We start from the raw sequence: 24,448 nt of genomic DNA, 5'->3' as shown, positions 1-24,448 counted from the left end.
CTTGGGGAAAGGAGTGGCCACTGTGTGAACACTCAATTTTATGGTAACACTGGGGCCGACTACAATCATTTAAGTAGCCATGGTCTCACTAAACCTTCAGAACACCACCATAGAAGCACTTGGAAGAACTATTGCCCTCCCCTTACACACTCCATGCACCACGGTAAAGTTAAAGAAACTGAGTCTTGGACCTTTAAGTGGCTTGTGTGAGCGTCACACACCAGTAAGTGTTGAGTCCAGAAGGATCCTCATACCTAGTTTACATGACTCCAAATTGAGAACACTGCCCTTGATGGTGTCCTAAAAGTCCAGTAGTATAAAATTATGACTGCAGAGTACAGAAAATACAGCATGGACAACTGAACTCTATATATAGCCTGGGATCATTTCCTCTTAAGAAAGAACATGTTTGAAAATTATTAGGTTACCCAACAGCTCTCTACTTGTGGCAATTTCTTCCTTATTCCATTAAATTTTTTTCATAAGTCCTAGTTTCAGACCATCCTTAGACATTCTCTCTGAACTGCTTCTAAAACTCTCCACAAGTGATAGAATTCTTAGGAAGAGCAAACCTTTTTTTTCTCAGCAAAATGAAGGGCTTCCCTTCTGCTTCTTCTATTCTCTTATATAAAAAGACCATTAAAGATCAGGAATGACTTATGTTAGTTCCACTTATGGTCTATACAAACTAATCTCACTAAATTATATTCTAACTCCATACACTCAGACACTGCCAGTCTCCTCCATTGAATTGGATCTGCTCTTAAAGACATATTTTTAAAGGAAAGACACCAACGGGGAAGGCTTCCCCACAGACTAGAATCATGGTTCTTCATCCATTCACTAAGTTTTATTGAGATCCAATTTTGTGCCATGCATAACTTCTCTTCAGCTACCTAGCTTGTAGTGACAGTTAATCTGGCTAGGAATTTAAAAGGATGGTCAGCTGGTAACTGTAGTTATCCAGAACTGCAAATAGTCAAATTAAAGGAAAAATCTGATTGCAAAGTTCAGCGTGGGTGCTTCTAATTGAAACATTCCTTGCTCTTCCTAAGAGGCCCTGTCACCATTTGGTCTCCAAGAGCTTATGAGAATGTTTAAGAACAAAGCTGGTGGTGAGGGAACTCCACATTTTCTGCCCTTAGAGACCCCATTTTTCTTATTAGACATCAATATCTAACAGGAAGCACTCTGTGGGTGATACTCTGATAGACAAGCAGACTAGTTCTGCTTTGGGGCTCACAGGTTGCACATTAATGTTTAAACGTTTCTCTCACTCACCCACCATGACTTCAGCTGAAAGAATCTCAAGACCCCTATGATCCAAGAATCTAGAACATCTTTTCCCCTTCTTTTTCCACATGCTACTCATTTTTCCCATCTCTGTGAGACATAAATTTTCCTTTGATTTTCATACTCATTAAATTCTATATCAAAGAAAAGTATTGGCATCTACCTTTGGGCTGTTAGAGAGCTATGACCTGATGTTAGCCAAACAAAGTGATTCTGAAAATACTCAGGTAATTTCCTGGTGATAAGAATTCAAAACTATCTTCATGTCTCTGATGGAATAGACTTTATGGTGACATTCCATCCCTAGGTTCAGAGCTTGACAGTTGTGAAAAGTCCTGAGATCAAAACTGGCCACCACCTAACTCACCAGATCAAACCCTTCCTCACTAAGGGTTAGATCTAAATTATAAATATATATATGAAAACATATACAGGGTCACAGGCATATATACGCAAACACAGTGACTAAAGTATGGAAGATCACAATAGTGTAATTTTTGTTAACCAACGAACTTATAGTTTAACCAAAGGAATACTAGTAAGATAGAACCTATGTTGGAGTGTCAGGAGGATTCTAAAAGGAAGGGGATAGACAAATGGAGAAAAGAAGAATGGGAAAATGCAGTCATAATGTTCAATGTATACATGTGAACATGGAGCCTGATAAGTTGAGAGAATCGATGGGGTTGGGAGAGATGGAAAAGAACGATGATGAAAGGGGTGACACTGATCAACAAGCCCAATAATTTACAAATTGACATGTTAAATTGAAACCCCCTTGTAAAACTACTTAAAGATAATGTAGAAAATAAAATGGAGTGGAACAGAAAGGAAAGGGAGGGGAACGTAAGGGTAGGAAAAGGGGGGGGAAGGTAGCGAAGGTTAGGGATGGGAAGGACAATAAAGGAAAGGAATAAAAAGAAGAAACATCACATATGTTTTGTGGATACTGACAGACATGGTAAGAGAAGTGTAATCAATGGGCCCTTAGATCATCTCACCCAACAGACTCAAGACATCTGAGCATTTGAATTACATTTCTGATAGCATTTGGAACTTGGGTTTTTTGAATTATGGTCAACCAGATGTACTCCCTGTAGATTGCTATTATCTTCACTTGTCTGGGATCATTCTAATTAGTTTCCTTTTTAAGAATGAACCTCCCTGTGAAAATTCTATAATTATTAAAAGATGACTTCTAAGAGGAAGAATTTCAAAGGCTTTTGAACGGGTCAAGAAGTCTCTTCTGCTAACAACCTTGCCAAAAAGCCTTTCAGCTTCTGTTGGGTAAGGCAGCTTTGCTCCTGAGCTGGCTCACACTAGGACTGGACAGCTCTGATTGTAGAAACGGTCCTTCTTTTATGCAGCCAAAGGATGTTTCCTTGCCATTTCTACCCTTGCTTTGGGAAAAAATCTGCTTTACAATCATTTTTTCAGCACATGTCCCCTTGGAGTTCTAGACTTCAAACTAATCCTTCCACCATTCCTCATATAGTCTACTTTCCAACTCGCTCCTGAGGGCTTCCTGATCACCATGGAATCCATCAACTTATAGGATCTTAGCTCACTTACTAATTTGCTTACCTCAAATTGTATGAGGTGGGGGGGGGGATGTAGGAAATGTGAACATTTTATTATTATTCACCTCACCAACACAGTATAGTAATAATTTTATATCTTTGCTAACCATATAATGAAAACTGATATTCTTATTTTAATTAAAATCCTTTGGGAATGAGACAAGTTTTTGGGTCTCTGACTACTGCTGTTTTGGATTTTCTTTTACTTGTTTCCCTACAGAAATGTTAGTCTGTCTTGGAAATGGTTTATAAATTTGATCATTAATATAAGACAATCTCTTCCTTTATTGCCTACCATTTTGAGATATTTTCTGTGGTTTATTTGCTACTTTTGCACAATTTCATTACTAGAGAATTATCTTGACCTGAAAGGTGCTCCCTTTTTAATAGTGAAATATTTTGCTCTGTGGTTTCTTCCACTGTATACATATATGCACTTATATTTTTTATTATCTTTAAGTAGTTGTACAAAAGGGTTTCAATTCAACACACCAATTTGTAACTATAATGCATCGTAACCAATATCACTCCTCCTCTCATTCTCCTCCCAACATTTATATCCCTGAAATCAGACAAATATGAATCTCTCTTTTCTTCTAGTTTCTTTTGTCATTTTATTAATATTTTTCTTTCTTTTTTCCTTCAGAGGTTCTTGGGGTGGAACCTAGGCCCTTGGGCAAAAGGCAACCATTCTACCTCTGAGCTACATGCCCAGGCCTCTGTTCTTTTCCTCAGTCCATTTGGAGAAGTGGTGCGATGCTCATGTTTAGATTGTGTGAAAAATCTGCTAACCTACACAGGCCTTCAGGTGTTGGCTTTGAAACAGTTGAGGGGGAAACGGGATTCTGTTTAAAAAGCCAAACCTAGCATGAAGACCTCTTTTCTGGAGGAAAAAGTCCTGCTGTGGCAGACACAACTCCATCAGCTGCAGCCCTTTAGAGAGGCCACACGGAGCCCCTCCGGAGCACAGCCAAGCTGTAAGAGAGGTGCCTGGGACTGGAGAGATTTACGAGCTGGCTGTGAGTGAACAGGAAAGTGGTACTTACTTTGAACACTAACATTCAAGTTCAAGTTCCAGTTCAGAAAGTCTGCAATAGACACTGTAAGAAACAGGAATAAAAATATATATGTTTTATAAATACATACATCTATATATGCTTATCCTTCAGATTCAGAGGTAGTCTGTAGGAAAGAAGAAAGGGGTAAATATATAGAGAATGAATTTTTTTTAATTCAGGCAGTACAAGAACTTAGAAGTATTCAGATCCTGTTAACCCTTATGCTCATTTGAGGGTACTCTACCGCTCACAAGGAGATAGCATCTGTGATGGCATTTATGATATTGTATAAGTAATATATATGCAAACATATATGTACGTTTGTGTAGATATATAGATATAGGTATATAGGTGTGTATGTAGATATATAGATATATAGATATAGATATGTATATAAGTATAGGTATGTTTGTAGAGGTATATGTACAAACCTACACGCACACACACACACACACACACACACACACAGAGTCCACTGAATGAAAGAAACATTCCTAACCATTCTCTACCTTCAAGAAGCTCTATGTCTCAGTCCAGGACTTGGGTGAAATAATCTAAAGGACTTTTATGTTTTAGTAGTTTCTTTTTTTAGTATTATTTATTTTATTGTGAAAATACTGTGCAGAGGGGTTACAATTACATAGGCAAGATAATGAGTACAATTCTTATCAAGCATTGTAGCCTCCTCCTTTGTTTCCCCTTCCCATCCCTTCCCAACCTCCCCCGGCCCCACCAAATCCCCCCCCCTCCCCGCACCAAAGTTGTAAAGTTCGTTTTCAACATAACGGCTTGTACATCTCATTGTTGCAATGGGTCCACCTGTATCCCTATTTAAACAATTTGTTTTTTCCCTTCCCCTCCACAAATTATAATGACATCAAATACAGTGAAAGCAGGGGTTATACCGTGGGGGGAGGGACATACAAAGCAACAAAGAAATGATCTTATAAATGTGTTAGAAACAATCGCATGAAAGAAAAAAAACATTTGAATACATATCTTAGGGTTTATTTCCCTAACATCAACTTAACTGACCTTTTCTGCTTGACTCAGACATATACTAGTTATTGCAAATAAGGGAAACAATGGGACCTATGTTTCTTTGGGCCTGGCTTATTTCATTTAATATAATTTTTTCCATGTCTTTCCATTTCCTAACCAATGGGGCAATGTCATTCTTTCTGATGGAGGCATAGAATTCCATTGTGTATATATACCACATTTTCTTGATCCATTCATCTACTGAGGGGCATCTGGGTTGGTTCCATATCTTAGCAATGGTAAATAAGGCTGCAATAAACATAGTTGTGCTGGTAGCTTTAGTGTGGTCTTGTTTGTGAACATTTGGGTAAATGCCTAAAAGTGGGATTGCTGGGTCATAGGGGAGCTCTATGTGGAGTCTTTTGAGGAACCTCCATACTACTTTCCAAAGTGGTTGAACAAGTTTACACTCCCACCAACAATGCAGTAAGGTTCCCTTCTGTCCACATCCCCTCCAGCATCTGTTGTTATTAGAGTTTCTTTTTGGTGTTAAGAGTTTGTTAACCAGACAAATGCTTCACCTGATTGGGTGCTTCCTTCATCCTGGGACATGTGGCCCATTTGCCTTCCTGGTACACGTGTGGAGGAGTGTATCCATCCCACCACACGTGAGCAGGGCTCCAGCCAAAACATTCACTCGGTCACCTCCACAACAACAACAAAAAGCCTTTGAAACATGCACATTTTCTTCTGTGTTAAAGAAAAAAAAAAGACAAAATTGTGGCCTCCCAACGTGGTTACTTCAAGCGTAATGTGAATCCAGAACAGGATGGTTAGGAAGTTATTTGATTCCTTTCCACCCCCAGCTGCAAACATATTTCCACCCATGCTGTTCAACCTTGGCTGCACTTTGAATAACCTGGGAGGGGGGGGGTTAATACCCCAATGCCCACACCACACCCCAGACCATTTAAACCAAAATCTCTGGGCTGAGACCCAGGCATCAGTGTTCCTTAAAGCTCCCAGGGTGATTCCAATATGTGGCCAAGGTTGAAAACCATTGTCCCCTCTATAACCTGTGGGAACGAGGTCCCAGATGATTCGCATCTTTGATTTCCTCCAGATTAAATTCTCCATTCAAGCGCCATGCCATTTTGCCGAAGGTGTGAACACGCCAGGAGTCCCTGGGAATTTTCTATGGCTGAGTGGAAAGATGAGGGCTGGCTTCCCAAAGGCTGTATTGTTTGTTTTGTTTTAATTCCCCGATTAGTAATGCACAGATCACTGTGCAGATTAGAGGATTATAAAATGCTTTTATATTTTATAGTGATTTGACATCTTAAACCAAAATGTTTAGAAATCCAAGGTTTTCACTGTTAGGTTCTGAGAGTTTTCCATTTGTTCTCAGCTCCAGCATCTATTTTCGTCCAGCTCATTCTCAGCAGCTGGAAACTCTCTGAGTAGCTGTCTGTCAAGGCTGTAATCTCCTGTCCCCGGCCCTCTTCACTTGGGGACCCTTTTTGCAGGCAGGGATTCCTACCCAGACACTCGTAAATGAGTTCTTTAGGGGATAGCTAACGTGTTTCTGAACAGTTGATTCTACCCTGAGGGGCAGGGAAGCCAAATATGCAGGCAGTTCCTGTAGAATGAGAAGAAATGGCCCTTGTCTTCTTTCTCCACACCTCCCAGAAGCTGTGGTTGGTGATGTTAAGAGATAAGAAGTGCAAAGTGCGGATCCAGCTCACCCATCTGGCAAGGTCTGGGCCCTGGATCTGTGTTTTTCTGACTGCCAGGCATCAGGAGACCCAGGGCAGGAAGTGACTCATGCCAGATAACAGGGTCTGGAACACAAAACTATGGGCTGCCAAACGCCAGCGTCACTTTCATAGACCACCCTCTTTGCTGCTTATCACGGCAAGAATGATTCCGACGCTGCGACGCTGTACACTTTACCCTTTGACATCTGTGGACCTTGGAGTGGAGCCGGGGACATCTGGGACATCTTATTTTCCACCTTAGAGGATAACCCAGAGCACCTGCTGTTATAGGGGACACTTTATCAAAAGCCAATAAAGTTGAGAAATTTATCTCCTTTGTTTTAACAGATTTCAATCGGTATCTAGGGAGCCATGACCTTAAAGTAATAGAGCTAGCTCAGAGTGTGGCTTAGGGACAGTCTCCCAAATTCACATATGGAAAACCTCTCTGTGCAATGCACACACACACACACACACACACACACACACACACACACACCCTTCCCTCCTACCTGACTTTCTCTCCCCTCCACCTGCAGACTCCCTGTAAAAGCAATGCTTCACACCCCACACTGCCTCCTCCTGTTTCACACAAGTAGGGCAGAGAAAACCTGGTCCCTACCCACAGAGGAGGCATTAAGACAAAACAGACCTGGGGAAGGGGAGGGGGTGGCGTAAATCCAGGAGTGGAGGTAGTGGTGAGGAGGGAAGGGATAGATTGTATTCTGTATTGTATTCTGATGTGGGACTCTCCTGAAACTCAGAGCTGAGAGAGCCACCAAATAGAGCTGCCAGAGCCACCCTGGTAGGAAGTCTGTAGAGGAGACCATTTGAGACCAAAGGACAAGTTTTAACAGAGGATGTGGTAACCAAAGTTCAAGACTCATTTTGTCTTGGGAGATGACAAGTCATCTCAGAGGTTTGGAATGTAGGCTGCTTTGTACAGTGAGGGGAAAGGGTACAAAGATACATTGGGGGCAAACCACAGAACGCCTTGAAATCTAAGCTAACTTGGATTTTCCCTCTATTATGTATGTGTGTATGAGAGAGAGAAAGAGAGATGTGTTTGTTTTTGTGTGTTTGGCCACATATATGCATATTTTAAGGTTTTCTGTCTTCGAAGGCAAGGACTAAGCCCGTTATAATTGAATTTGTACAACACAAGTAGGGGAGGGATATGAATATTGCCCCTTAAATCCCACTTGTGAAACTCGGCCATCATGGCACTACTTCCCAATGGGAAGGGGCCATAGTTAACTGCATGCTCAAGCCTCCTGGTTTTTACAGCTGGCTCCCAGTGTGCCCTGTGGTTTGAGTGTGATTTGCCCTATGATATGGAGCTTTGGGATGGTTACAGGAACAAATTCTCTTCTCAAACTGCCCCCAGATGAGTTTCTCATCTGTTGGAAGTTCACAGTATCAGTATCAATCCAGGTTCTTTAGCCAGACCCTCATTGTGTCCTCCAAGTGTGCTAAATTTGTTTTAAGCCATTAGAAGCACATGGTAGAATCTCCATTATGCCTTGGATCATTACTACACTGATTTGGCTAGAACACAACTCAAATGGTGACCCAAATCTAACTCTACAGTGGGAAAGCCTGTCTCCCTAACAATATGCCTATAAAATCCCAGCTCTAGTTATGGAACAGAATCCTAATGTGTCCTCTCTCATCCTTTCAATGTCTCCTAAGACAGCAGAAAGAAGGGGGTAGTTGAAGGTGCTGGTGGACAGGAACTTTCTCCTTCCTAGTGAAGAGGCAGACGAACAGGAAACTTTCTGTCTTTCCTCTTTTACAGTATCCTCTGTAAGCCAGCAGTAGAAGAGGGTGGAGTGTCCTGCCTCATTAGAACTCTTAGGGAGGTTGCTGATCAAGTGAAACCAAAGTATTCATTCAGCTACTGTCCTAGGCAACAAGGCACGGAGCCAAGTACTTACTTTTCTTGCAAACGAAGAAAATTGATCGTGAAAACAAAACACCCTGGCAGACAAAAATGATTTAAGTCTCTCCACCAAGCCAATAAGGGACTCTGTTTAAAAAAGGAGGCCCACATAATGTGTCCCCTCCCTTCCAGGCGGAGTAGGAGACCCCATGGGAGGAAGCTACCCCTGGGCCTGGTGGGAAGGATAGGCTTTTCCATAGCTTCTGAGGTTTTCAGTTCGAGTCAAAAGCAGCGAGGTGAGAAGTTTGGGACTCGCTTGAAAGAAAATAACCTTGCCATGACCTTGAGGCAAAGGTACAGGGATCTAAGGCCCTCTGCCCCAGCCAGTTTGTGGTCCCAAGACAGCCTGGTGGCAATTGCTCCGGCAGTTTGAACCCAGCTTCCTCTCTAAGCTGCCCCAGATGCACAGCAAGGGGGGGGGGGGGTCGGCCTAGCCCCTCTGACCTGAAACCTGGCTGGGGTGGAGAGAAGGGGAGGGGGGAGAGGCGTCCCCTAACCAGGGGCTGATGTGGAACTGGACAGGGGCAGTACCTGCTTCCCAGCCCAGCCCGGGGAGGGGCGGGGAGCCTCGGGCCCTACAAAGCACAACGAGGTGCGGCCATGGGGGACCCCAGACCCCCGAGAGCCTGGAGGAGGATCTCGCGGACGCCGCCGACCCCGCACCCGCGTGGGGACCCTCCCCACAACCTCCGCCCAACGGCAGAGGCGCCGGCCGGCACCCCTGCAGAAGCGCGGCGGGCATCGCACTCGTCTCCTTAGTCTTGGGCCCCATTCCAGGCGGGGCCCTGCCAAGTGCACCGCAGTAGGTTTGCGTAAGGATTCGATTGATCTTGTGAGTTGTTTTTTTTTTCTTCCTGAGAAGTCAATCTCAGCGAACACCTCCGGGGCTTCCTGGGACTGGAGTGCGGCGTGGGGACCCCTGGAAGCCTGAGGGTTTCCCTAGGCGCCCCCAAGAAGTCTGGCTCTCCAGGAGCCGTTGTGTAGGACAAGAGTGACCTCTAGTGGCGCCCAGGAGAGCGCAAGGAGGGCTGGTGTTCCCGGGGTACCTGCGCACGCGCACGCGCACGCGCAGGGTTCTTCATCCAGTCTCCCTCCCGTCCTCCGCCCCCCTTCCCTCCTCCCACCCCCTCCTCCCCTTTCTAACAATCCAGAAGTAGACGAAGATTTGCTGATAATGTGTTAGACTATCTGCACGTTTCAAGTGCAATCCCGATCAAAATTCAGTTTCTGTCCTTCCAAATTCGTCTTCTGCCTACATATTTATACTTGTCTTTTATTGACTACCTGCTTTGTGAGTGGGTGGACGGGCGTCTAAAGGGTAAGACAAGTATATGCTGTCTGTCCTATGCCGTGGAGAGACTTGACAAATGTCACTGTCCAGTACACCATGAGGCACCGGGTAATCTGGGTATACTTTGGAAGTCAGAGATAGGCAGGCCAAAGGAAAGGGGCAGAGTCTGAGGAAGATTCTAGGAAAGACCCTGAGATTTGGAGAAGTTGTGGGCCAAGAAATGGCAGAGTGAAATGAAAAGGTGTTTGGACATTAGAATGAATAGAAGCCACTAGGACCATCTAGGGGCCAAAGAAGAGGATTTTTTAAAGGGCCTGTTCATAGGAACTTTGGACAATGTTCTCAGAGCAGTCCAAAGTCACTGAACAATTTGGCCAGGAGAATGTCATGATCACATTTCTGTTTGTGTAGGCTCATTCTAAATTTGATGTTAAACTTTGCCTTAAGCTTGCTGTTGGTACAAGCAGCCTGGCTGAAAGTTACTCAAGCCAAAAGGGATCCTAGGGTTCACCTGGTCCATTACCTCTTTGCCCTTTTACAGACATTGAAACCCTAGGATCTGAGTAGGCAAATAACTCTCTAAATGGTTGAGGCAGAATTAGACTGAACCAAATACCAGCTCCCAGACTGTTCCAATTAACACATACACACACACACACACACACACACACACACACACACACACACACACGTCCTCAAAAAGTCTCCCCATAGGCCAGCAAATCAACTTCAAGATTGGAAAAGGTCAGGCTCATCAGACTTGCAGAAGAGTTAAACCCTTACCTAAATACCCATGGCTATCAAGGCCCATGATAAGACATGGAGACCAGAGATTATAGACAACCAAGGGGAGGAGGCCTGACCCAGCCAGGAAGCTCCCTCAGAGATCTGGGCAGCAAAGGGCTTGACTCCAAATGGACACACCAAATCCCATTTCAAATAACCAATAACACTAAGAAAACAAGTTTAGAAATTAGAATGTCATTCAAACTTTGTAAAAACAGTTGGCGATCAAATGCACTTGTCCTAATATTTGGATAATTTAAATATCCTCAGCAGTTCAGCCAAGCGACAGAATTAAGGAGAAATAATTCAACTGCCACCCAGATCATTGAGCATTTGGTTTGAAGAGTTACGGGTCAGGAAGGAGGTCCCGGCATTTGATGAAAATGTGATAAGAAAGATTTTCAAAGAAAGAAATGTGATCTTGGTGAGCCACACCTGGAACTGGACAGGAAATGGTAGAAAGGTGACCAACAGGCCGGTATTTGAGACCTGGCTTAGCCACTTAGAGCTACATGACCTTGCCTAGGCCACTTAACCTCTCTGACCTTTGTCTCAATAATGAAGTTACAAAAACAGTAACACTGCCTTGCATATCTCACTGGGCTTTTTAGCAATTACTGTGGCCCAAGAGGTAGGTAGGACTGGGTTAAGTGCAGCAGTGCTTCTCTCCACCCTTCTAATCACAGACTATGTAAGTGGGGGCTTTAGACCCCCTCTGAACATTGATATGCAGATGCTAACACCTAGCCTGCAGGAAAGGAATGAAGAGACACGAATAGTGCTTCAAAAATTAGAGACTTTTCAAACCAGTAATGTGATCATTTCCGAACTTAACAGTATGTTCATAAATGTATATAATTGAAGATTATTGTTATATCTAACATGGTGTGATTTCACTGGGTAACAAGTTAAATATGAAAAAGAGTGAGGTGACAAAGCACTCCTTCCATGTTTCAAAGGAAGGAATTTGTAGCTAAGAACAGATGAAGACTTAAAGTCTCACTGAATGGAACTCACAAAATTAACTCCTGCTAGCTTAGCTAAGATCTGATCCTATAGACCTTTTTTAGGAATATTAAAAAAAAGCAAAAACCCTAGCAGGGATCAATGGCCTGGTGTCAGATTGGGAGAAGGTATCTAGTGAATGACTTGGAGGAGTGGTGATCCTTCAGATCCTATCTATCTAACATCTCTATCTAAGAGCCAGAGTAATTGGTATATTAATGGAATCTTACAAAGACTCTTGGTGAATCTCTCTGAGCCTCTTCAGAGCTGGAGAGACTAACCCAGGAAGCCCAGAAATAAAAAGAGCCTTAAAAGTCTGTTCACTTATTCAGAATGTATTTAATTCCCTGCTCTGTACCTTTGGGCACTGAGAATTCAATGAGGGACTGAGCAATTATGAGAGAGAAGAGTCCTAGGTAAGTTTGAGGTCAATGACCAGTAGGACTACTAATCTAGCCCATTTAGGAGCGAGAGCAGCCAGAACCTGAGTAGGCTCTTCCAGAGTCCATTACACTTGGTCTGATGGAGGAAGGCTAACTGCCTTCCTGGGTGCAGGAAACACCTCCTGCAATGATTGGAAGCCATTGGATTTGGTCCTGTGGGGCAAGGATGCCCATCCTGTTCAAGGAAGAGGGTTCCTTTGAAATGCCAGCAAATGGCATGCCCTTCCCACATCAGAGTCATTGTCTCTTTTTCAAAGTACATAATAACTCCTTTCTCCCAACCACAAAAGAATCGATGGATAATTTAAATGAACTTGCATCTTATTCATTCCAACAGTGTCCACTGACATTTTTGTTAGGAAAAACAATTTTATTACCCTTTCAAGTGACCTTGTGTACTTTAATCTACTGTACATATCTACTTCACATTGTTTTTAATTTGAAAAAAATATTGGCCCCATGTGGAAGACCTTTTTAAAATATTTTTTCTGAAATAACGTTTGTAGATGTATTGATAAACTCTTTAAAATTGCTCTCAACTTACCCTATGCACACTTCCAAAGTTTGTGGTCCACAGTGTGGGGTTGGAGCCCCAGGGAACTGGCAGGGTCTGAGATGAGTGGAGGGGGAGGAGTTGCTGGGGAGTTTGAAGCAGTGTCATGATGGGAGATCACTGTTAACAAAGCCACAAGCTAGTTGGGGCATGTTCTAAATTAAAGCCATAGCAGACAGGAAGAGAACTGAGCCGAACTGATCCATAGTGAAACAGAGTTGATGTGACTGAGTGACCCTAGATGTGGCAATAGGGGGAGAAGTCTCAGAAGGCTCCTAGTGTTCTATCTTGAGTGACTGTAGTACTGAAAACTTGTAGCTGCTAGATGAGGTCCTCTGTCTCTAAGGTCTCCAAGAATGAATGCACAGACATGGAGGGAGAAGTAAAGTGGCAAAGGTTCACTGAAGCAAAAGATAAGCAGACCTCCAGCTAGCCAGGAGGGGTCCCACAGGAGGGTATTACCTCGGGTGGATTGTGCAGGGGTTAATAAGGTCTCACTGGGACATCACTGGACAGCCTGCAGACCATATCATTCTCCAGAACCATTCAGATGTTCCGTACCACTTGTATGAGCTCTCCATGTGGTCATCTCACTCCTCTGACTGGATTTCCGTTCCAGTACAAACCTGGCTCCAATCAGTTGACTGTCCACACGCTGGCAAGCCTTCCAGGAGCAGTCACCCATGATGTGATGCGTCCTGGGCTACTACTCAAAGCCATGCTGAGGAATGTGGCATCTCTATGGGAGGAGGGAGCTTTGCCTTGAGATGGCTCTCAACTAGATAAACAGGAGTGCCATCATGGATTGTGTGTAGGGGCCGTGTGTGTGTGTGTGTGTGTGTGTGTGTGTGTGTGTGTGTGTGTAAACTCAGGGCATGGGCACTGTCTCTGAGCTTCTTTTGCTCAAGGGTAGCATTCTACCACTTCAGCTATAGTTCTACTTCCAGCTTTTTTGATAGTTTAGTGGAAATAAGACTCTCACAGACTTTCCTGCCTAGGCTGGCTTCGAACTGAGATCCTTAGATCTCAGCCTCCTGAGTAGCTAGGATTATAAGCCACCAACTCACAGTCCATCACAGATTTAAAAAAAAAAAGCAGAGATAAGTACATGGTTGGAGAAGATTGAATTGCATCCTGTGACTCATGAGTTCCTTGAGGGTTACCAAGTGGAAATGTATAAGTCTAGAAGAAGGAAATAGGCTAGGGATGGGCTTTGGGAAGCATGGATCTGAAGGTAAGAATCAGGTGTGGGTGTAGACCATAGCACCCAGGGAGAAGTAGGCAGTGTGAGAAGAGAATCCAAGTGCAAAGCACAGGGGAACTTCCATGCCTGAGAGTCAGGTGGTGGGGTGAATGATTCCTCAACAGGAAACCACAGGCAGAAATGGAGGTCAGCCTGGAAGAGAGCAGTCATGGGGGAAAGAGAGGGAAGATTTTCAGGAGGCAGCCATGAAGAACACCTGCCCCACAGAGCAGTCTGTCCACAAGGTCCACAAAAAAAAAAAAAGAGCAACAAAATCCCATCCCTTGCTTACCTAGTTCTTTAAGCTTATAAAGCACTGTCTTATTCTTAGCTCATCTCATTCACACCACAGCTTATGTAACATTCTTACAGATGCTAAAGCTGCAAGGCCATGAGGTGAAGGGATTTGCTCAAGGCATCAAGCAAGCTAGAGTTCGAGATTGCAGCCCAATGTCTTGACTATGCTTCCTGGATCCTAACCCCAGTTAAGAGTTCAAACCAACCAATGAGGACATCCAAACAGAACCTGTTCCAGGATAGCTGCTTGTTACTGGCAAGCTTTCAAAAGGGTTACTTATCACACATCGTTTTGTACTTTCTAGAATCAAAAGATGTCAGCTTTCTGGGATCATCTTATTCTAAAACCCATTACCTAATTCCTTACACCTAGCTCTGTATGTAAGAGAGACAATTGAAGGTTGGCAAGCAGAGGAATGATATAAGTTTGAGTATGTGCTGGAAAGGTTAATTGGTATCACTGAACTTTATATTTGACTATGCTTATGTCTGGTTGTTGGATTCTTACATCACCTGAAACAAAATAATGAAAACACACTGTGGAGACACAAGCTGTCTGGGATTGTTTTACAACTGAGTCCTTCCTCCTTTCCTTTCATCCTACCCTGAGACGCAAACTGTGTTCACCAGGGAGGCAGCAAAAGCTTCCTGACATTTGAAAGCCAAAGCTCCTTGCATATTAGATGAGGTCAATGCTCAGATCACAATTCTCCCATCGCCCCTGTACCATCCAGAGCAGGCCTGGCTATGCATCTAGGCGTCTGCTGCTTGTTCCTCTGTTCCTCAGTCATTTTAACAAGAGGAAGATGCTCCCTCTCTCCCAGTCAGATCTGGACCCAGCCCAAGCTTATCCATGTGGGACCGAGCCCGGAGCTCTTCTCTGCCTAGCTCTCCTTTGGGAACCATTTCCAACATACTTATCTCTGGGAATTCACCACTCTATTGGGTATGAGTCTGATGTTCTCCCTCCCCCTCCCTCCTCAGCACAGAAGGTACAGCAAACAAAAACCTCCATTTCCTTTTATGACATTTTTCTCTCCTTACAGCTCAGAGGTTAGGCAAAACACAAAGACAGTCATCACCAGGCAAGCCTGATTTTCAGAGGTGACATTACAACCTTATTTCCACCTGGTGGCTTGATTTGGGCCGTTTCTACTGGCTCATAAAACTGGCCTTCCCCTGGGTGCATCGGGAATAGCTGGGAAGTCTGGAGTCAGTACCAGATACATCATTTCTCTTTTCTCTCATGGCATGCTATGGATATGATTCCACTTCTCTAGCGGAAAATATCTAGTTCCACAAAAAGATTGGAAGCAAGCAGAGGAGGTGGACTGTGATCTCACATACCAACTTTATCACCCTCTTTGTTATGTTGCAAAAGTGAGAAAACATCTGTTAAATATTAAATACAAAATGCATTCTTAGATTTGAAAAAGCCAAGGTGTTAGCTAAGTCTCTGTCCCCTTTCAGAATAACCTTAGGCAGGTGACAGGTCTCTCCTTTGTCAAATCTGTCCAGGAAAGATGCAAGTAAATGAGATGGGAAGTTCCTGAAACCCTTGAAAGCCTGTGCATCCTGGGGAAACCTCTGTCAAGGTAGTGAAGTCTGCCTGAGCAGCAAGTATGACTTTACAGCTTCCATATCAGAGTCCTTTCACTGGCCTATATTAGAACCCCTAGATTCAAACCCTGGCTTCTAGACCTTAGCCAAGTCACTTAGCTGCTCAAAGTAAACATGGGGATAGTAGTAGTTCCTTGCCTTAGAAGTTTGTCAGGATTTAGGATGAATTCTGACAGTGAAGCAGGTAAGTCAGTGTCTGGGAAGAGCCAGAGGCAGTAAATGCTGATTAAGCCAGCCCTCTAATAGTGCACTCAACTTCCTAGCTACTCAGAAAGTTGAGATCTGAGGAGCAGAGATCGAAGCTAGCCTGGACAGAAAACTCCTTGAGATTCTTTTCTCCAATTTGTCATCAAAAAGCCAGAAATGGAGGTGTGTTTTAAGTTGGTAGAACTCTAGCCTTGAGCAAAAAAGCCAAGAGAGAGCTTGAGATCCTGGGTTCAAGTCCTAGTACCAGAATGCATAGATAGGCAGATAGATAGATAGAGAGAGAGAGAGAGAGAGAGAGAGAGAGAGATAGGCAGATAGGTAGATTAGATAGATAGATAGATAGATAGATAGACAGATAGATAGATAGATAGACAGATGAATCCTGAGTTCAAGTTCTAGAACCAACAAGCATAGATAGATAGATAGATAGATAGATAGATAGATAGATAGATAGATAGATAGAGATAGGCAGATGGGCACATAGATAGATAGATAGATATAGAGAGAGATAGACAGATAGATAGATAGATAGATGAATCCAGAGTTCAAGTCCAGAACCAACAAGCATAGATAGATAGATAGATAGATAAATAGACAGATATTGATAGCCAGGTAGATGATAGCTAGGTTGGACACTTATCATATAGAGTAGATGGATAGGCAAGCAGGGCTGACCAGACTTTCGTTGTCGTGTTGTCTGGATAATATAATAATGAGTCCTATACTGGTTACTTTTTTCTTCTCCCCATTATAGGTCAGTGCAGCTGAATGGCCAGCCCTTAGTGATGGTGGATGATGGGACCCTCCCCGAACTGAAGCCCCGCCCCCTGCGGGCTGGCCGGACATTGGTCATCCCTCCAGTCACCATGGGTTTTTATGTGGTCAAGAATGTCAATGCTCTGGCCTGCCGCTACCGATAAACCACCTTCCACTCACAAGTTCCTGGTGGGCCTGCTGGACTGCCTTCTACTCTTCCACCCTCATAGTACCCTGACTTTTCAGACATCTTAGTAACCAGCCTCTTCGGCCCCATACTGCTGAAGTCAACATAGACTCACCCTCCAGAGAGGCTAAATGTCATAGTGTGAGCTTAGCCTAGGTAAATCCCTGAGGAAAATGTAGACACCACGCGTGCCTATATAGGATAAAGGTCTGTGTCTAGAGCTGTATGCTTCCATTTACACACACACCATGCAAAACAAGCAGACAGCACACAAATGCTTCCCCCACCCAAAACCTCACATGATCCTGGTCACACAAGGTTGTGTCTAACTCCACAACTCCAAACCTTAGCCTGCTGCTGCCCTCAACAGAGGAGGAAGGAAACCCCAGGAGGACCTGCCAGAACCTAATCCAATTCTAACTCCCTTTCCTTCGTCTTGTTTCCTGCTGCTGCCCTGGGTTTCCTGACACCTCTCTTCCCATAGGGGAGCAAATGGGTGAGTCAGCTGTGGCCTGCTGCGTGAGCTGTTTAGGTAATTTCCTGGCTGATGTATGTGTGAGTGCATGCATCTGGGTTTCTGACAGTGGCATCCATCACTGGCTATTCCTTTGGGAAGCGGGTACTTCAAAAGTAGAATTGCAATCATACTCCAGATTTTGTAAGAAGGCTCTATTCTTCTGTGAATCTGGAATCCCCAAGACTTGGAATGCGAGTCAGGTAACAGTATTCATTTGAATGGAGAATAATGTATTAGGTACCACAAAAAGCAATCAGAATCCTTTGTGTTACCAGGAAGAAAAGAGTTGTAGTACAAAGAGAAAGCACACAGAAACATCAAATGCATACATACTCCCTTACACACACCACACCACCCCCCACACACACACAATGGCAAATTAGACCTGCCCTGCCACACTGAGAGAATATTAAGGGCCTGAAAAGATACGTCTTCAGTTGTTAGGCTAACCAAAAGTCATTGAAAAGGTGTGCACCAAAAGTCATCACTGTAAGACACACAGAATCTAGCCTTTCTTCCTCTTCCCACATAACTAAGTCTCTCTGTGGCATTTCCTGAGCAGGAATCCAATGGAGGCATTAAAGATAACCAGGTACTTTCTATGGCAGACCTGCTTACTTTAACACAGAGCACAGCTCTCAGCTCTACTGGGGGAGGACTGAGAAATTGGAGACAGCTCTGATGGCAAAACTGCAGAACGGTAGATGGAAAGCATCTGCGTTGAGCGGGTGTAATACCCTTACATCAAGCATGATTTAAGGCTCCTGATGAAGTCCATGGTGTGATTCCAGGGGTGTGTGGGTCTTTGCAAACAAGCACAGCTGCAGTGACATTCTTCTCTGTGAATCCAAATGTCCTCGGGATAGATGACATGAATTGTGCTTTTCTTAAATGGAGGAAATAATTAACTGCAGTGGGTTTCCATTAAGCAGCAACACGACTTGGTAAAAGAATAGGACTGAAGTGGGAGCAACAGACAGAGAGAGGCCTGCAATACCCCAGGAGTGAGGACTTGAATTAAGCCCACAACATGAGATACGAGTACTTTTAGACGAGCCAGACAGTAGAGAGTTCACAGCGGGGAGAACTGGGAATTTGAGAGAGGGAAGCCAACTGGCTGATTTTGTGTATAAGGAAGGTGGCAAACTCAGGTTTTGGCGTGCTTCTTATTAAGCACAAGAGGAGCAGCACATGGTAGGTATACTAGAACAGGAAGAAAAGAGAGAACCAGTCAGTGGCTGTGCTCAGCATGGAAGCATCTGGAGAAAGAGGAGCAGGCCCCCAAGACAGCACCCCACCAGCAAGGCTGCAAAAAGGTCGACTCCCTTCTCAAGAATGAGGCACCTCCTACCCAAGCCTTAGCTTTGAGAGGATAGGGAAGAAAAATATTAAGACTGGAGGCAGGAAGATGGAGGGAAAAGAAGAGATGGAGGGATAGGCCAACATGAACACAGGAAAGAGAAATGAGACAAAATTGTTTCCCCAAATTTTGTCCAGACATCAAATCACGAGTATCTATACCTGAGCAGGTGCAGCTGCACAGCCCTGATAATAACAAGGGAGTCATGGGTCCCTAATGGCCGGGCCTTGGACTGACTTGCTTTGCATACATAGCAGCCCCATGACAGAGTTACTACTGTCACCACCTTTTCTCCTACGAGGTACAAAGAGGATCTTTAGCTTGCCCAGAGAAATGGGTTATTGACCCTTTATCCACCAAGCTCAGGGGCCACCCAAGTCCCAGACTCCCTGCTTTACCTGAAAGCCTCTGCTCACTCAGCACAGCCAAGACTTCCACAGCCCCATCCACACACATTTCCTGTATGTAAGGGTTGATTCTTCACTAAACCTGGCAGAATGTAGATGATTCCTGCTTCTTTTTGTCTTTCTCTGTGTATTCAATGCTGCACCCAAAAGGCTTACATTTTGTTGACTTTTTAGTTAATCAAAGGGAAAGCAGGAAGCACTGATATTTATCTTGTGGGTCCTGCAGTTCTAACTTCACAACCATCTCATGGAAGAACTATTTCCATTGCTCCAAGGATGCCATCATACTCCACAGTGATTTTAGCACATCTGTCTTGATGCCCTTTGGCATGCAGGGGAGGGGGAGGTTACTAAAGCAACAGCAATTCCTTTTTACAGGGCTTCACCTGCCACCGGTACCCCAAAAGACAGCATGTAGCAAACAGAGCATGACAAGCTACAGCAGGGGAGTCGCTGGTGCGGGCCTGAGAAGCTCAGAGAGCTCATCCAGGTCTGTCTTCCCTCCTTGTGCAAACCACAGCTGGGATCATCTGAGTCTTAAGCACTGCTTTATTTTAAACCCAAGAATGAGCTTGAGAAAATGCTTATTGAGAGACTAATAATGCATAATGAGAAGTCTGTGCCTTTTCGTGGAGATAGTTTTCTGCTCCTCTTGCCTCTAGGAATGATTTTCTTTCTCATTTCTTATCACAAAGGCTCAGAATAAATTCTCATTGTTATTTGGAGAGAAAGTCCCCATTCTTCTAGTGCCCTGACAAAACCTGCCCCTGGAGAATATTAACATTATCTCTGGCTGAACAAAAGCTGAGGGGAAAAAAAAAACACCACAATCAGACACCTGGAAGACTAAGGCCTTGGACTCCCACCCTCTCCCAGGTTTTGGGGCTGCCTCCAGGCAGATGGACCCCAAGCTCTGCATACCCAGGCAGGATAGAGGTGACCAACAGGTTTTACCTACTCCCAGCACTAGGGGCTGGAAAGCACTGAGCATCCACAAGCTGTGGGCCAGGCCTGGCTAGCATCTGCCAGTGTGTCTTTTTGTCTGGTTTTCCTCCTGGGAGTCCATAGACCCTGGTTTTCTTTCTGAAAACTTAGGGTCAATGCTGAATCTTCAGGAGCAAAGGCGAACCAGCTAGATTCCTGTAAAACAAAGGAGTAAGGAGTTGATTTTAACCAAGAATAACAGCAATATGTGTGGTTTGAGAAGTCAAGGGAAGGAATGGCATAAACACTTACCTGACCTGGTTTTCTCCATTTCCATCTCTCTTCGAACTCGGTTCAACTAGCCCAGTCTGGACACTGTAATAGCTCTTTCCTCACTAACATACTCTCCAGTTCCACAGCCTCCACTCTATCAGATGCTCTGTCCCCATCTGGGAGCCCAGGGAAGTCTGCTATGCTTAGATAGAGCACAATTTCCACTGTAGAATTGTTTGTGATCTTTGCTTCTGAGGCACCACAGTGGAAGGGAAGATCGAAAGTACTTTGCAGAGAGACAATGCTAACATGCGCAAATTTATGAGAGGACCCAAACATAAAGAGCATTAGAACCCCTCTTGTGAGTTCCTCTAACAATGACACAGAGGCTTCTGGACCTTCCTTTGTTTATCCAATGCCTTCTCATCAGACACATTAGGTAACCCTCAAGTCCATCCAGGAAGTCCAGTGAATTTAGATCCCATTACAGATGAGGAAGGAACCCGCCCATTGTCTGCCAGACAAAGTGGCAGGACTACAGTTTGGACTAAGGTCACTGAAATCCCAGAGTCTTCTCTGATGGCATGCTGTTGTCTCTCCTTTTAGTGACAATCATCACCCATTCCTTACCTCTATGTTGCCCAGCTTTCTTAATGTCCCATGTGGTTCCCATAGAGAACCTTTGCATGATCTCTAGTTACGAAGAACCCAGGTAGCAGCTCTGATGAGAAGGAAATAGGGCTGTGACTAGCCCACCAGTGGCTCTGCATTGCTGTAGACATCCTACAGATGTGGGACCACTCCCACCCTGAGGTAATGATTCTTGGTGTTTCTGGGACCTAGGAGGTAAGTGGTAAGGTGGATATCTCCTACATACCACATTCACTCTCCTCTCCTGCTACCATTAAAAGTTTGGAAGTCTCTCCATCTTCCCAGACCAAACAACAAATCCATCAGTCAGCACTCTAGGGGTGGTCTTTGCATATACCACTCTAGAACAAGAAAGTAGAAGTACAAGAGGCCCACTGCATTGGTACTGCTTCCTTCCAAACAGTCTTGAGTTCCAGAAACGTTTGAGAGGAGCTGACAGAATTCCATGCGACTGGCTCGTGAATCAACCCACCGTTTCCACGAGCCAGCAGAGGAAATGGTGGGGGGGGGCTTGAGGCAGCCCACACCAGGCACTATTATTAAGCCCATGTTGTCTTACTATTCTTTGGGAAAATGTCCTAGGAGTCCTTTTCAAGTTGTAAATGTTATACGATAAATTATATTTTTTGGAAGAAGAAGAAAAAGAAACCTTTTGTTTTATTCATCTGGAAGTTGGCAAAAAAATGAGGGTAGGAATACCTCCAAGGAAAAGTTTTGTCTCTGTTCAGGGGATTTTTAACAAGTGTTAATATTTCCTTCCAGAAAACAGTTTACAGTATGGTTTATTTGAGTCTGGTGATTGCAGGGAGTTTGGGTCCGTGGGGTAGTCTATATTTTGAGGTAATGTTTTGTAAGTAATAAAATGTGACTACTCTTAACTTTCTGTTCTCGGGCTGTTTTGTGGGAAGAAGGGGGCAACTTTCACACACTCTACACCTTGACCTTAAAACTGACTGCTGAGCTGGGCGCTGGTGGCTCATGCCTGTAATCCTAGCTACTCAGGAGGCTGAGATCTGAGGATCACGGTTCAAAGCCAGCCCAGGCAGGAAAGTCCATAAGACTGGTATCTCCAATAAACCAACAGAAAACCAGAAGTGGTGCTGTGGTTCAAGTGGTAGAGTGCTAGCCTTGAGTTGAAGAGCTGAGGGACAGCACCCAGGCCCAGAGTTCAAGCCCCATGACCACCACCAACAACAACAACAACAAAGACTGCTGGATGAACTAACACTTGCTGAGCTTCTTTGACCTCAGGGTACACTGTCCTCTTCTTCTGCCTAACCAGCTCTAGTTCAACTATTCTAAGGAGATATGAAATGTTGTGTCATTGATTGTACTGGTTAAAGGTAACTATTCACAAGGCAACAGGTGAACCCCAAAATCTCATGCCACATGAGGTTCAGTTGGTGGTAGAGGGAAAAAGACCAGTGGCTCTATCCCATGTAGTTATATTTCCATCTAGATTGATGGAGACTTTCTGCCATCTTTGGTACTTCCCCCCAAGGCTGCTATGGGCATCAGCATAAAGTTGAGTGAGTGAAACACACACATATACATACAGAGAGGGTGTGGGGAGAGGTGAGTAAGGGGCCTGACCTGGAACTGGTAGTAAAACCTTTCCATTCAGTTCCATTGGCCAGAAATTAGTCACATGGTCTCACCTGAATACTGAAGTCCTAACAACTATATTTCATGGAAAAGGAGAACAAACTTTGATGGATGCTAGGAGCTGGAAAATGAATCAATGGTGTGGCGTCCCTGCAAAGCTAATTTGCTATACAGTGATTATTAGAGTTTGAATGTAGTGTTATCTAAATCCACAGGACTTCATACACTCCTAAAGCTCTGAAGGGAGCTGTTGTCTATCTACCCCCTCCTTCTTAAGTTCTGACTTTCCGCTCCCTATTTGTCTGATTTTTATCAGAAAACTATTGCTGTGTCCTTGCACGGCTACCCAAGTAGGGTGGGTGCACAGAACACTCAATGCTGCACCCTCTTCTAGACAGGCTAAAAATATAATTTGAAACCTCAAAGAAGAAACTGGTTCATAGAATTGAAGAATCTGAGGCCACAACTCCAGACCAAATGAACAGGCATACCCAGAGATCATCGCAGTGTTATCCCATGATTCTGTCCACTTCAGAGGAAAAGCCACTCACTCTCTCTGGCCCTCAGTGTCCTTATCTGTAAAAAGAAGAGTTTGATTCAGTGCACTCCAAAGTTACCTGAGCCTGCTTGTGGCCCAATTCTATGTCAGATGGTTACTGTTATGTCTCTATTTCCTCCTCATGTAGATTTATATATTAGATGCAGAATAAGTCTTTATAAAAGAAAGAAAAAGAAAAGGTAACACATGTGTGGGGGTTCATGCTTGTAACCCTAGACACTCAGGAGGCAAAGACTGTGGTTCTCAACCAGCCTAAGCAAAAAGTTAAGGAGACCCCCATCTTAAGCAAGCTGGGTGCGGTGGTGTGTACTACTTGTCATCCTATCTATTATCTATACAGAAAGGCAAATAGGAGGAACCAGGACCAAGCCAGCATGGACATAAACACTAGGGCCTATCTGAAAAATAACCAGAGCAGAAAGGGCTAGGGTGTGGCTCAAGTGTTAGAGTGCAGCTTGGCTAGCAAACATGAGGCCCTGAGTTAAAATCCTACCATTAAAAAATATGAACAAACCAAAAATGAACAAACAAAAAACTCAGAAAAGATAAAGCTGCACGCTGGCAAAAGGAGGAAGAGGATGAAGATGAGGAGGAGGAGGAGGAGGGGGACAGAAAGATCTGATAAAGGGACTTGTATCCAAATATACAAAGAAATTGTAAAATGTACATCCGTGTTGGAAAATGGCTCCATATTTAAACATACACATACCACACAATTTCATCCACTAGTGAAATAAAACACTGAACCACCTTACACCCAAAAATGACAAGTGTTAATGAGGAAGTGTAGAAACATGAACCTTCGTGCACTATGATGCACACATTGAGGAAAGTATGGATTTTCTTTAAAAAAAAAAAACAACTAAACATAGAATTACCATGAAAACCAGGGTCTCAGAGAGAAGTTGCCACCCCCATGTTCACAATCAGAATGGAAAAGCAAAATGTGATATGATTACAATAGAATATTATTCTGATTTTAAAAGGGCAATTCTGACAAATGATACAACATAAACCTTGTGGATCTGATACTTAGTTAAGTAAATTACTTGGAAAAAGACAAAGTCCCATTGCTATGAGGTACTTAACACCATTGAGACAGAAAGTAGCAGAGTGGTCGCCAGGGGCTAGGGAGAGGAGAAATGGGAATTAT

General features: G+C 44.0%; 1 protein-coding gene across 3 annotated transcripts in view; it reads left to right on the top strand.

Annotated features, from left to right (window-relative positions):
- The window catches only part of Hpse2 (heparanase 2 (inactive)), a 449,190-nt gene extending 431,143 nt beyond the window's left edge, over positions 1-18,047 (top strand). The window contains exon 12 of one of the 3 annotated variants that reach the window (XM_013017680.1): positions 16,811-18,047. In XM_013017680.1, the coding sequence (XP_012873134.1) occupies positions 16,811-16,976 (166 nt within the window). In that variant the 3' untranslated portion in view covers positions 16,977-18,047. The remainder of the gene's footprint in view (positions 1-16,810) is intronic. The other 2 variants (XM_013017681.1, XM_013017682.1) reach the window with 2 other exon arrangements.
- Positions 18,048-24,448: the final 6,401 nt, after the last annotated feature.

Source organism: Dipodomys ordii, unplaced genomic scaffold, assembly GCF_000151885.1.
Source record: "Dipodomys ordii isolate 6190 unplaced genomic scaffold, Dord_2.0 Scaffold36, whole genome shotgun sequence".
Taxonomy (NCBI): Eukaryota; Metazoa; Chordata; class Mammalia; order Rodentia; family Heteromyidae; genus Dipodomys; species Dipodomys ordii.
The sequence above is the reverse complement of the archived record's forward strand: the minus strand, read 5'-3'. Positions and strand labels throughout refer to the sequence as shown.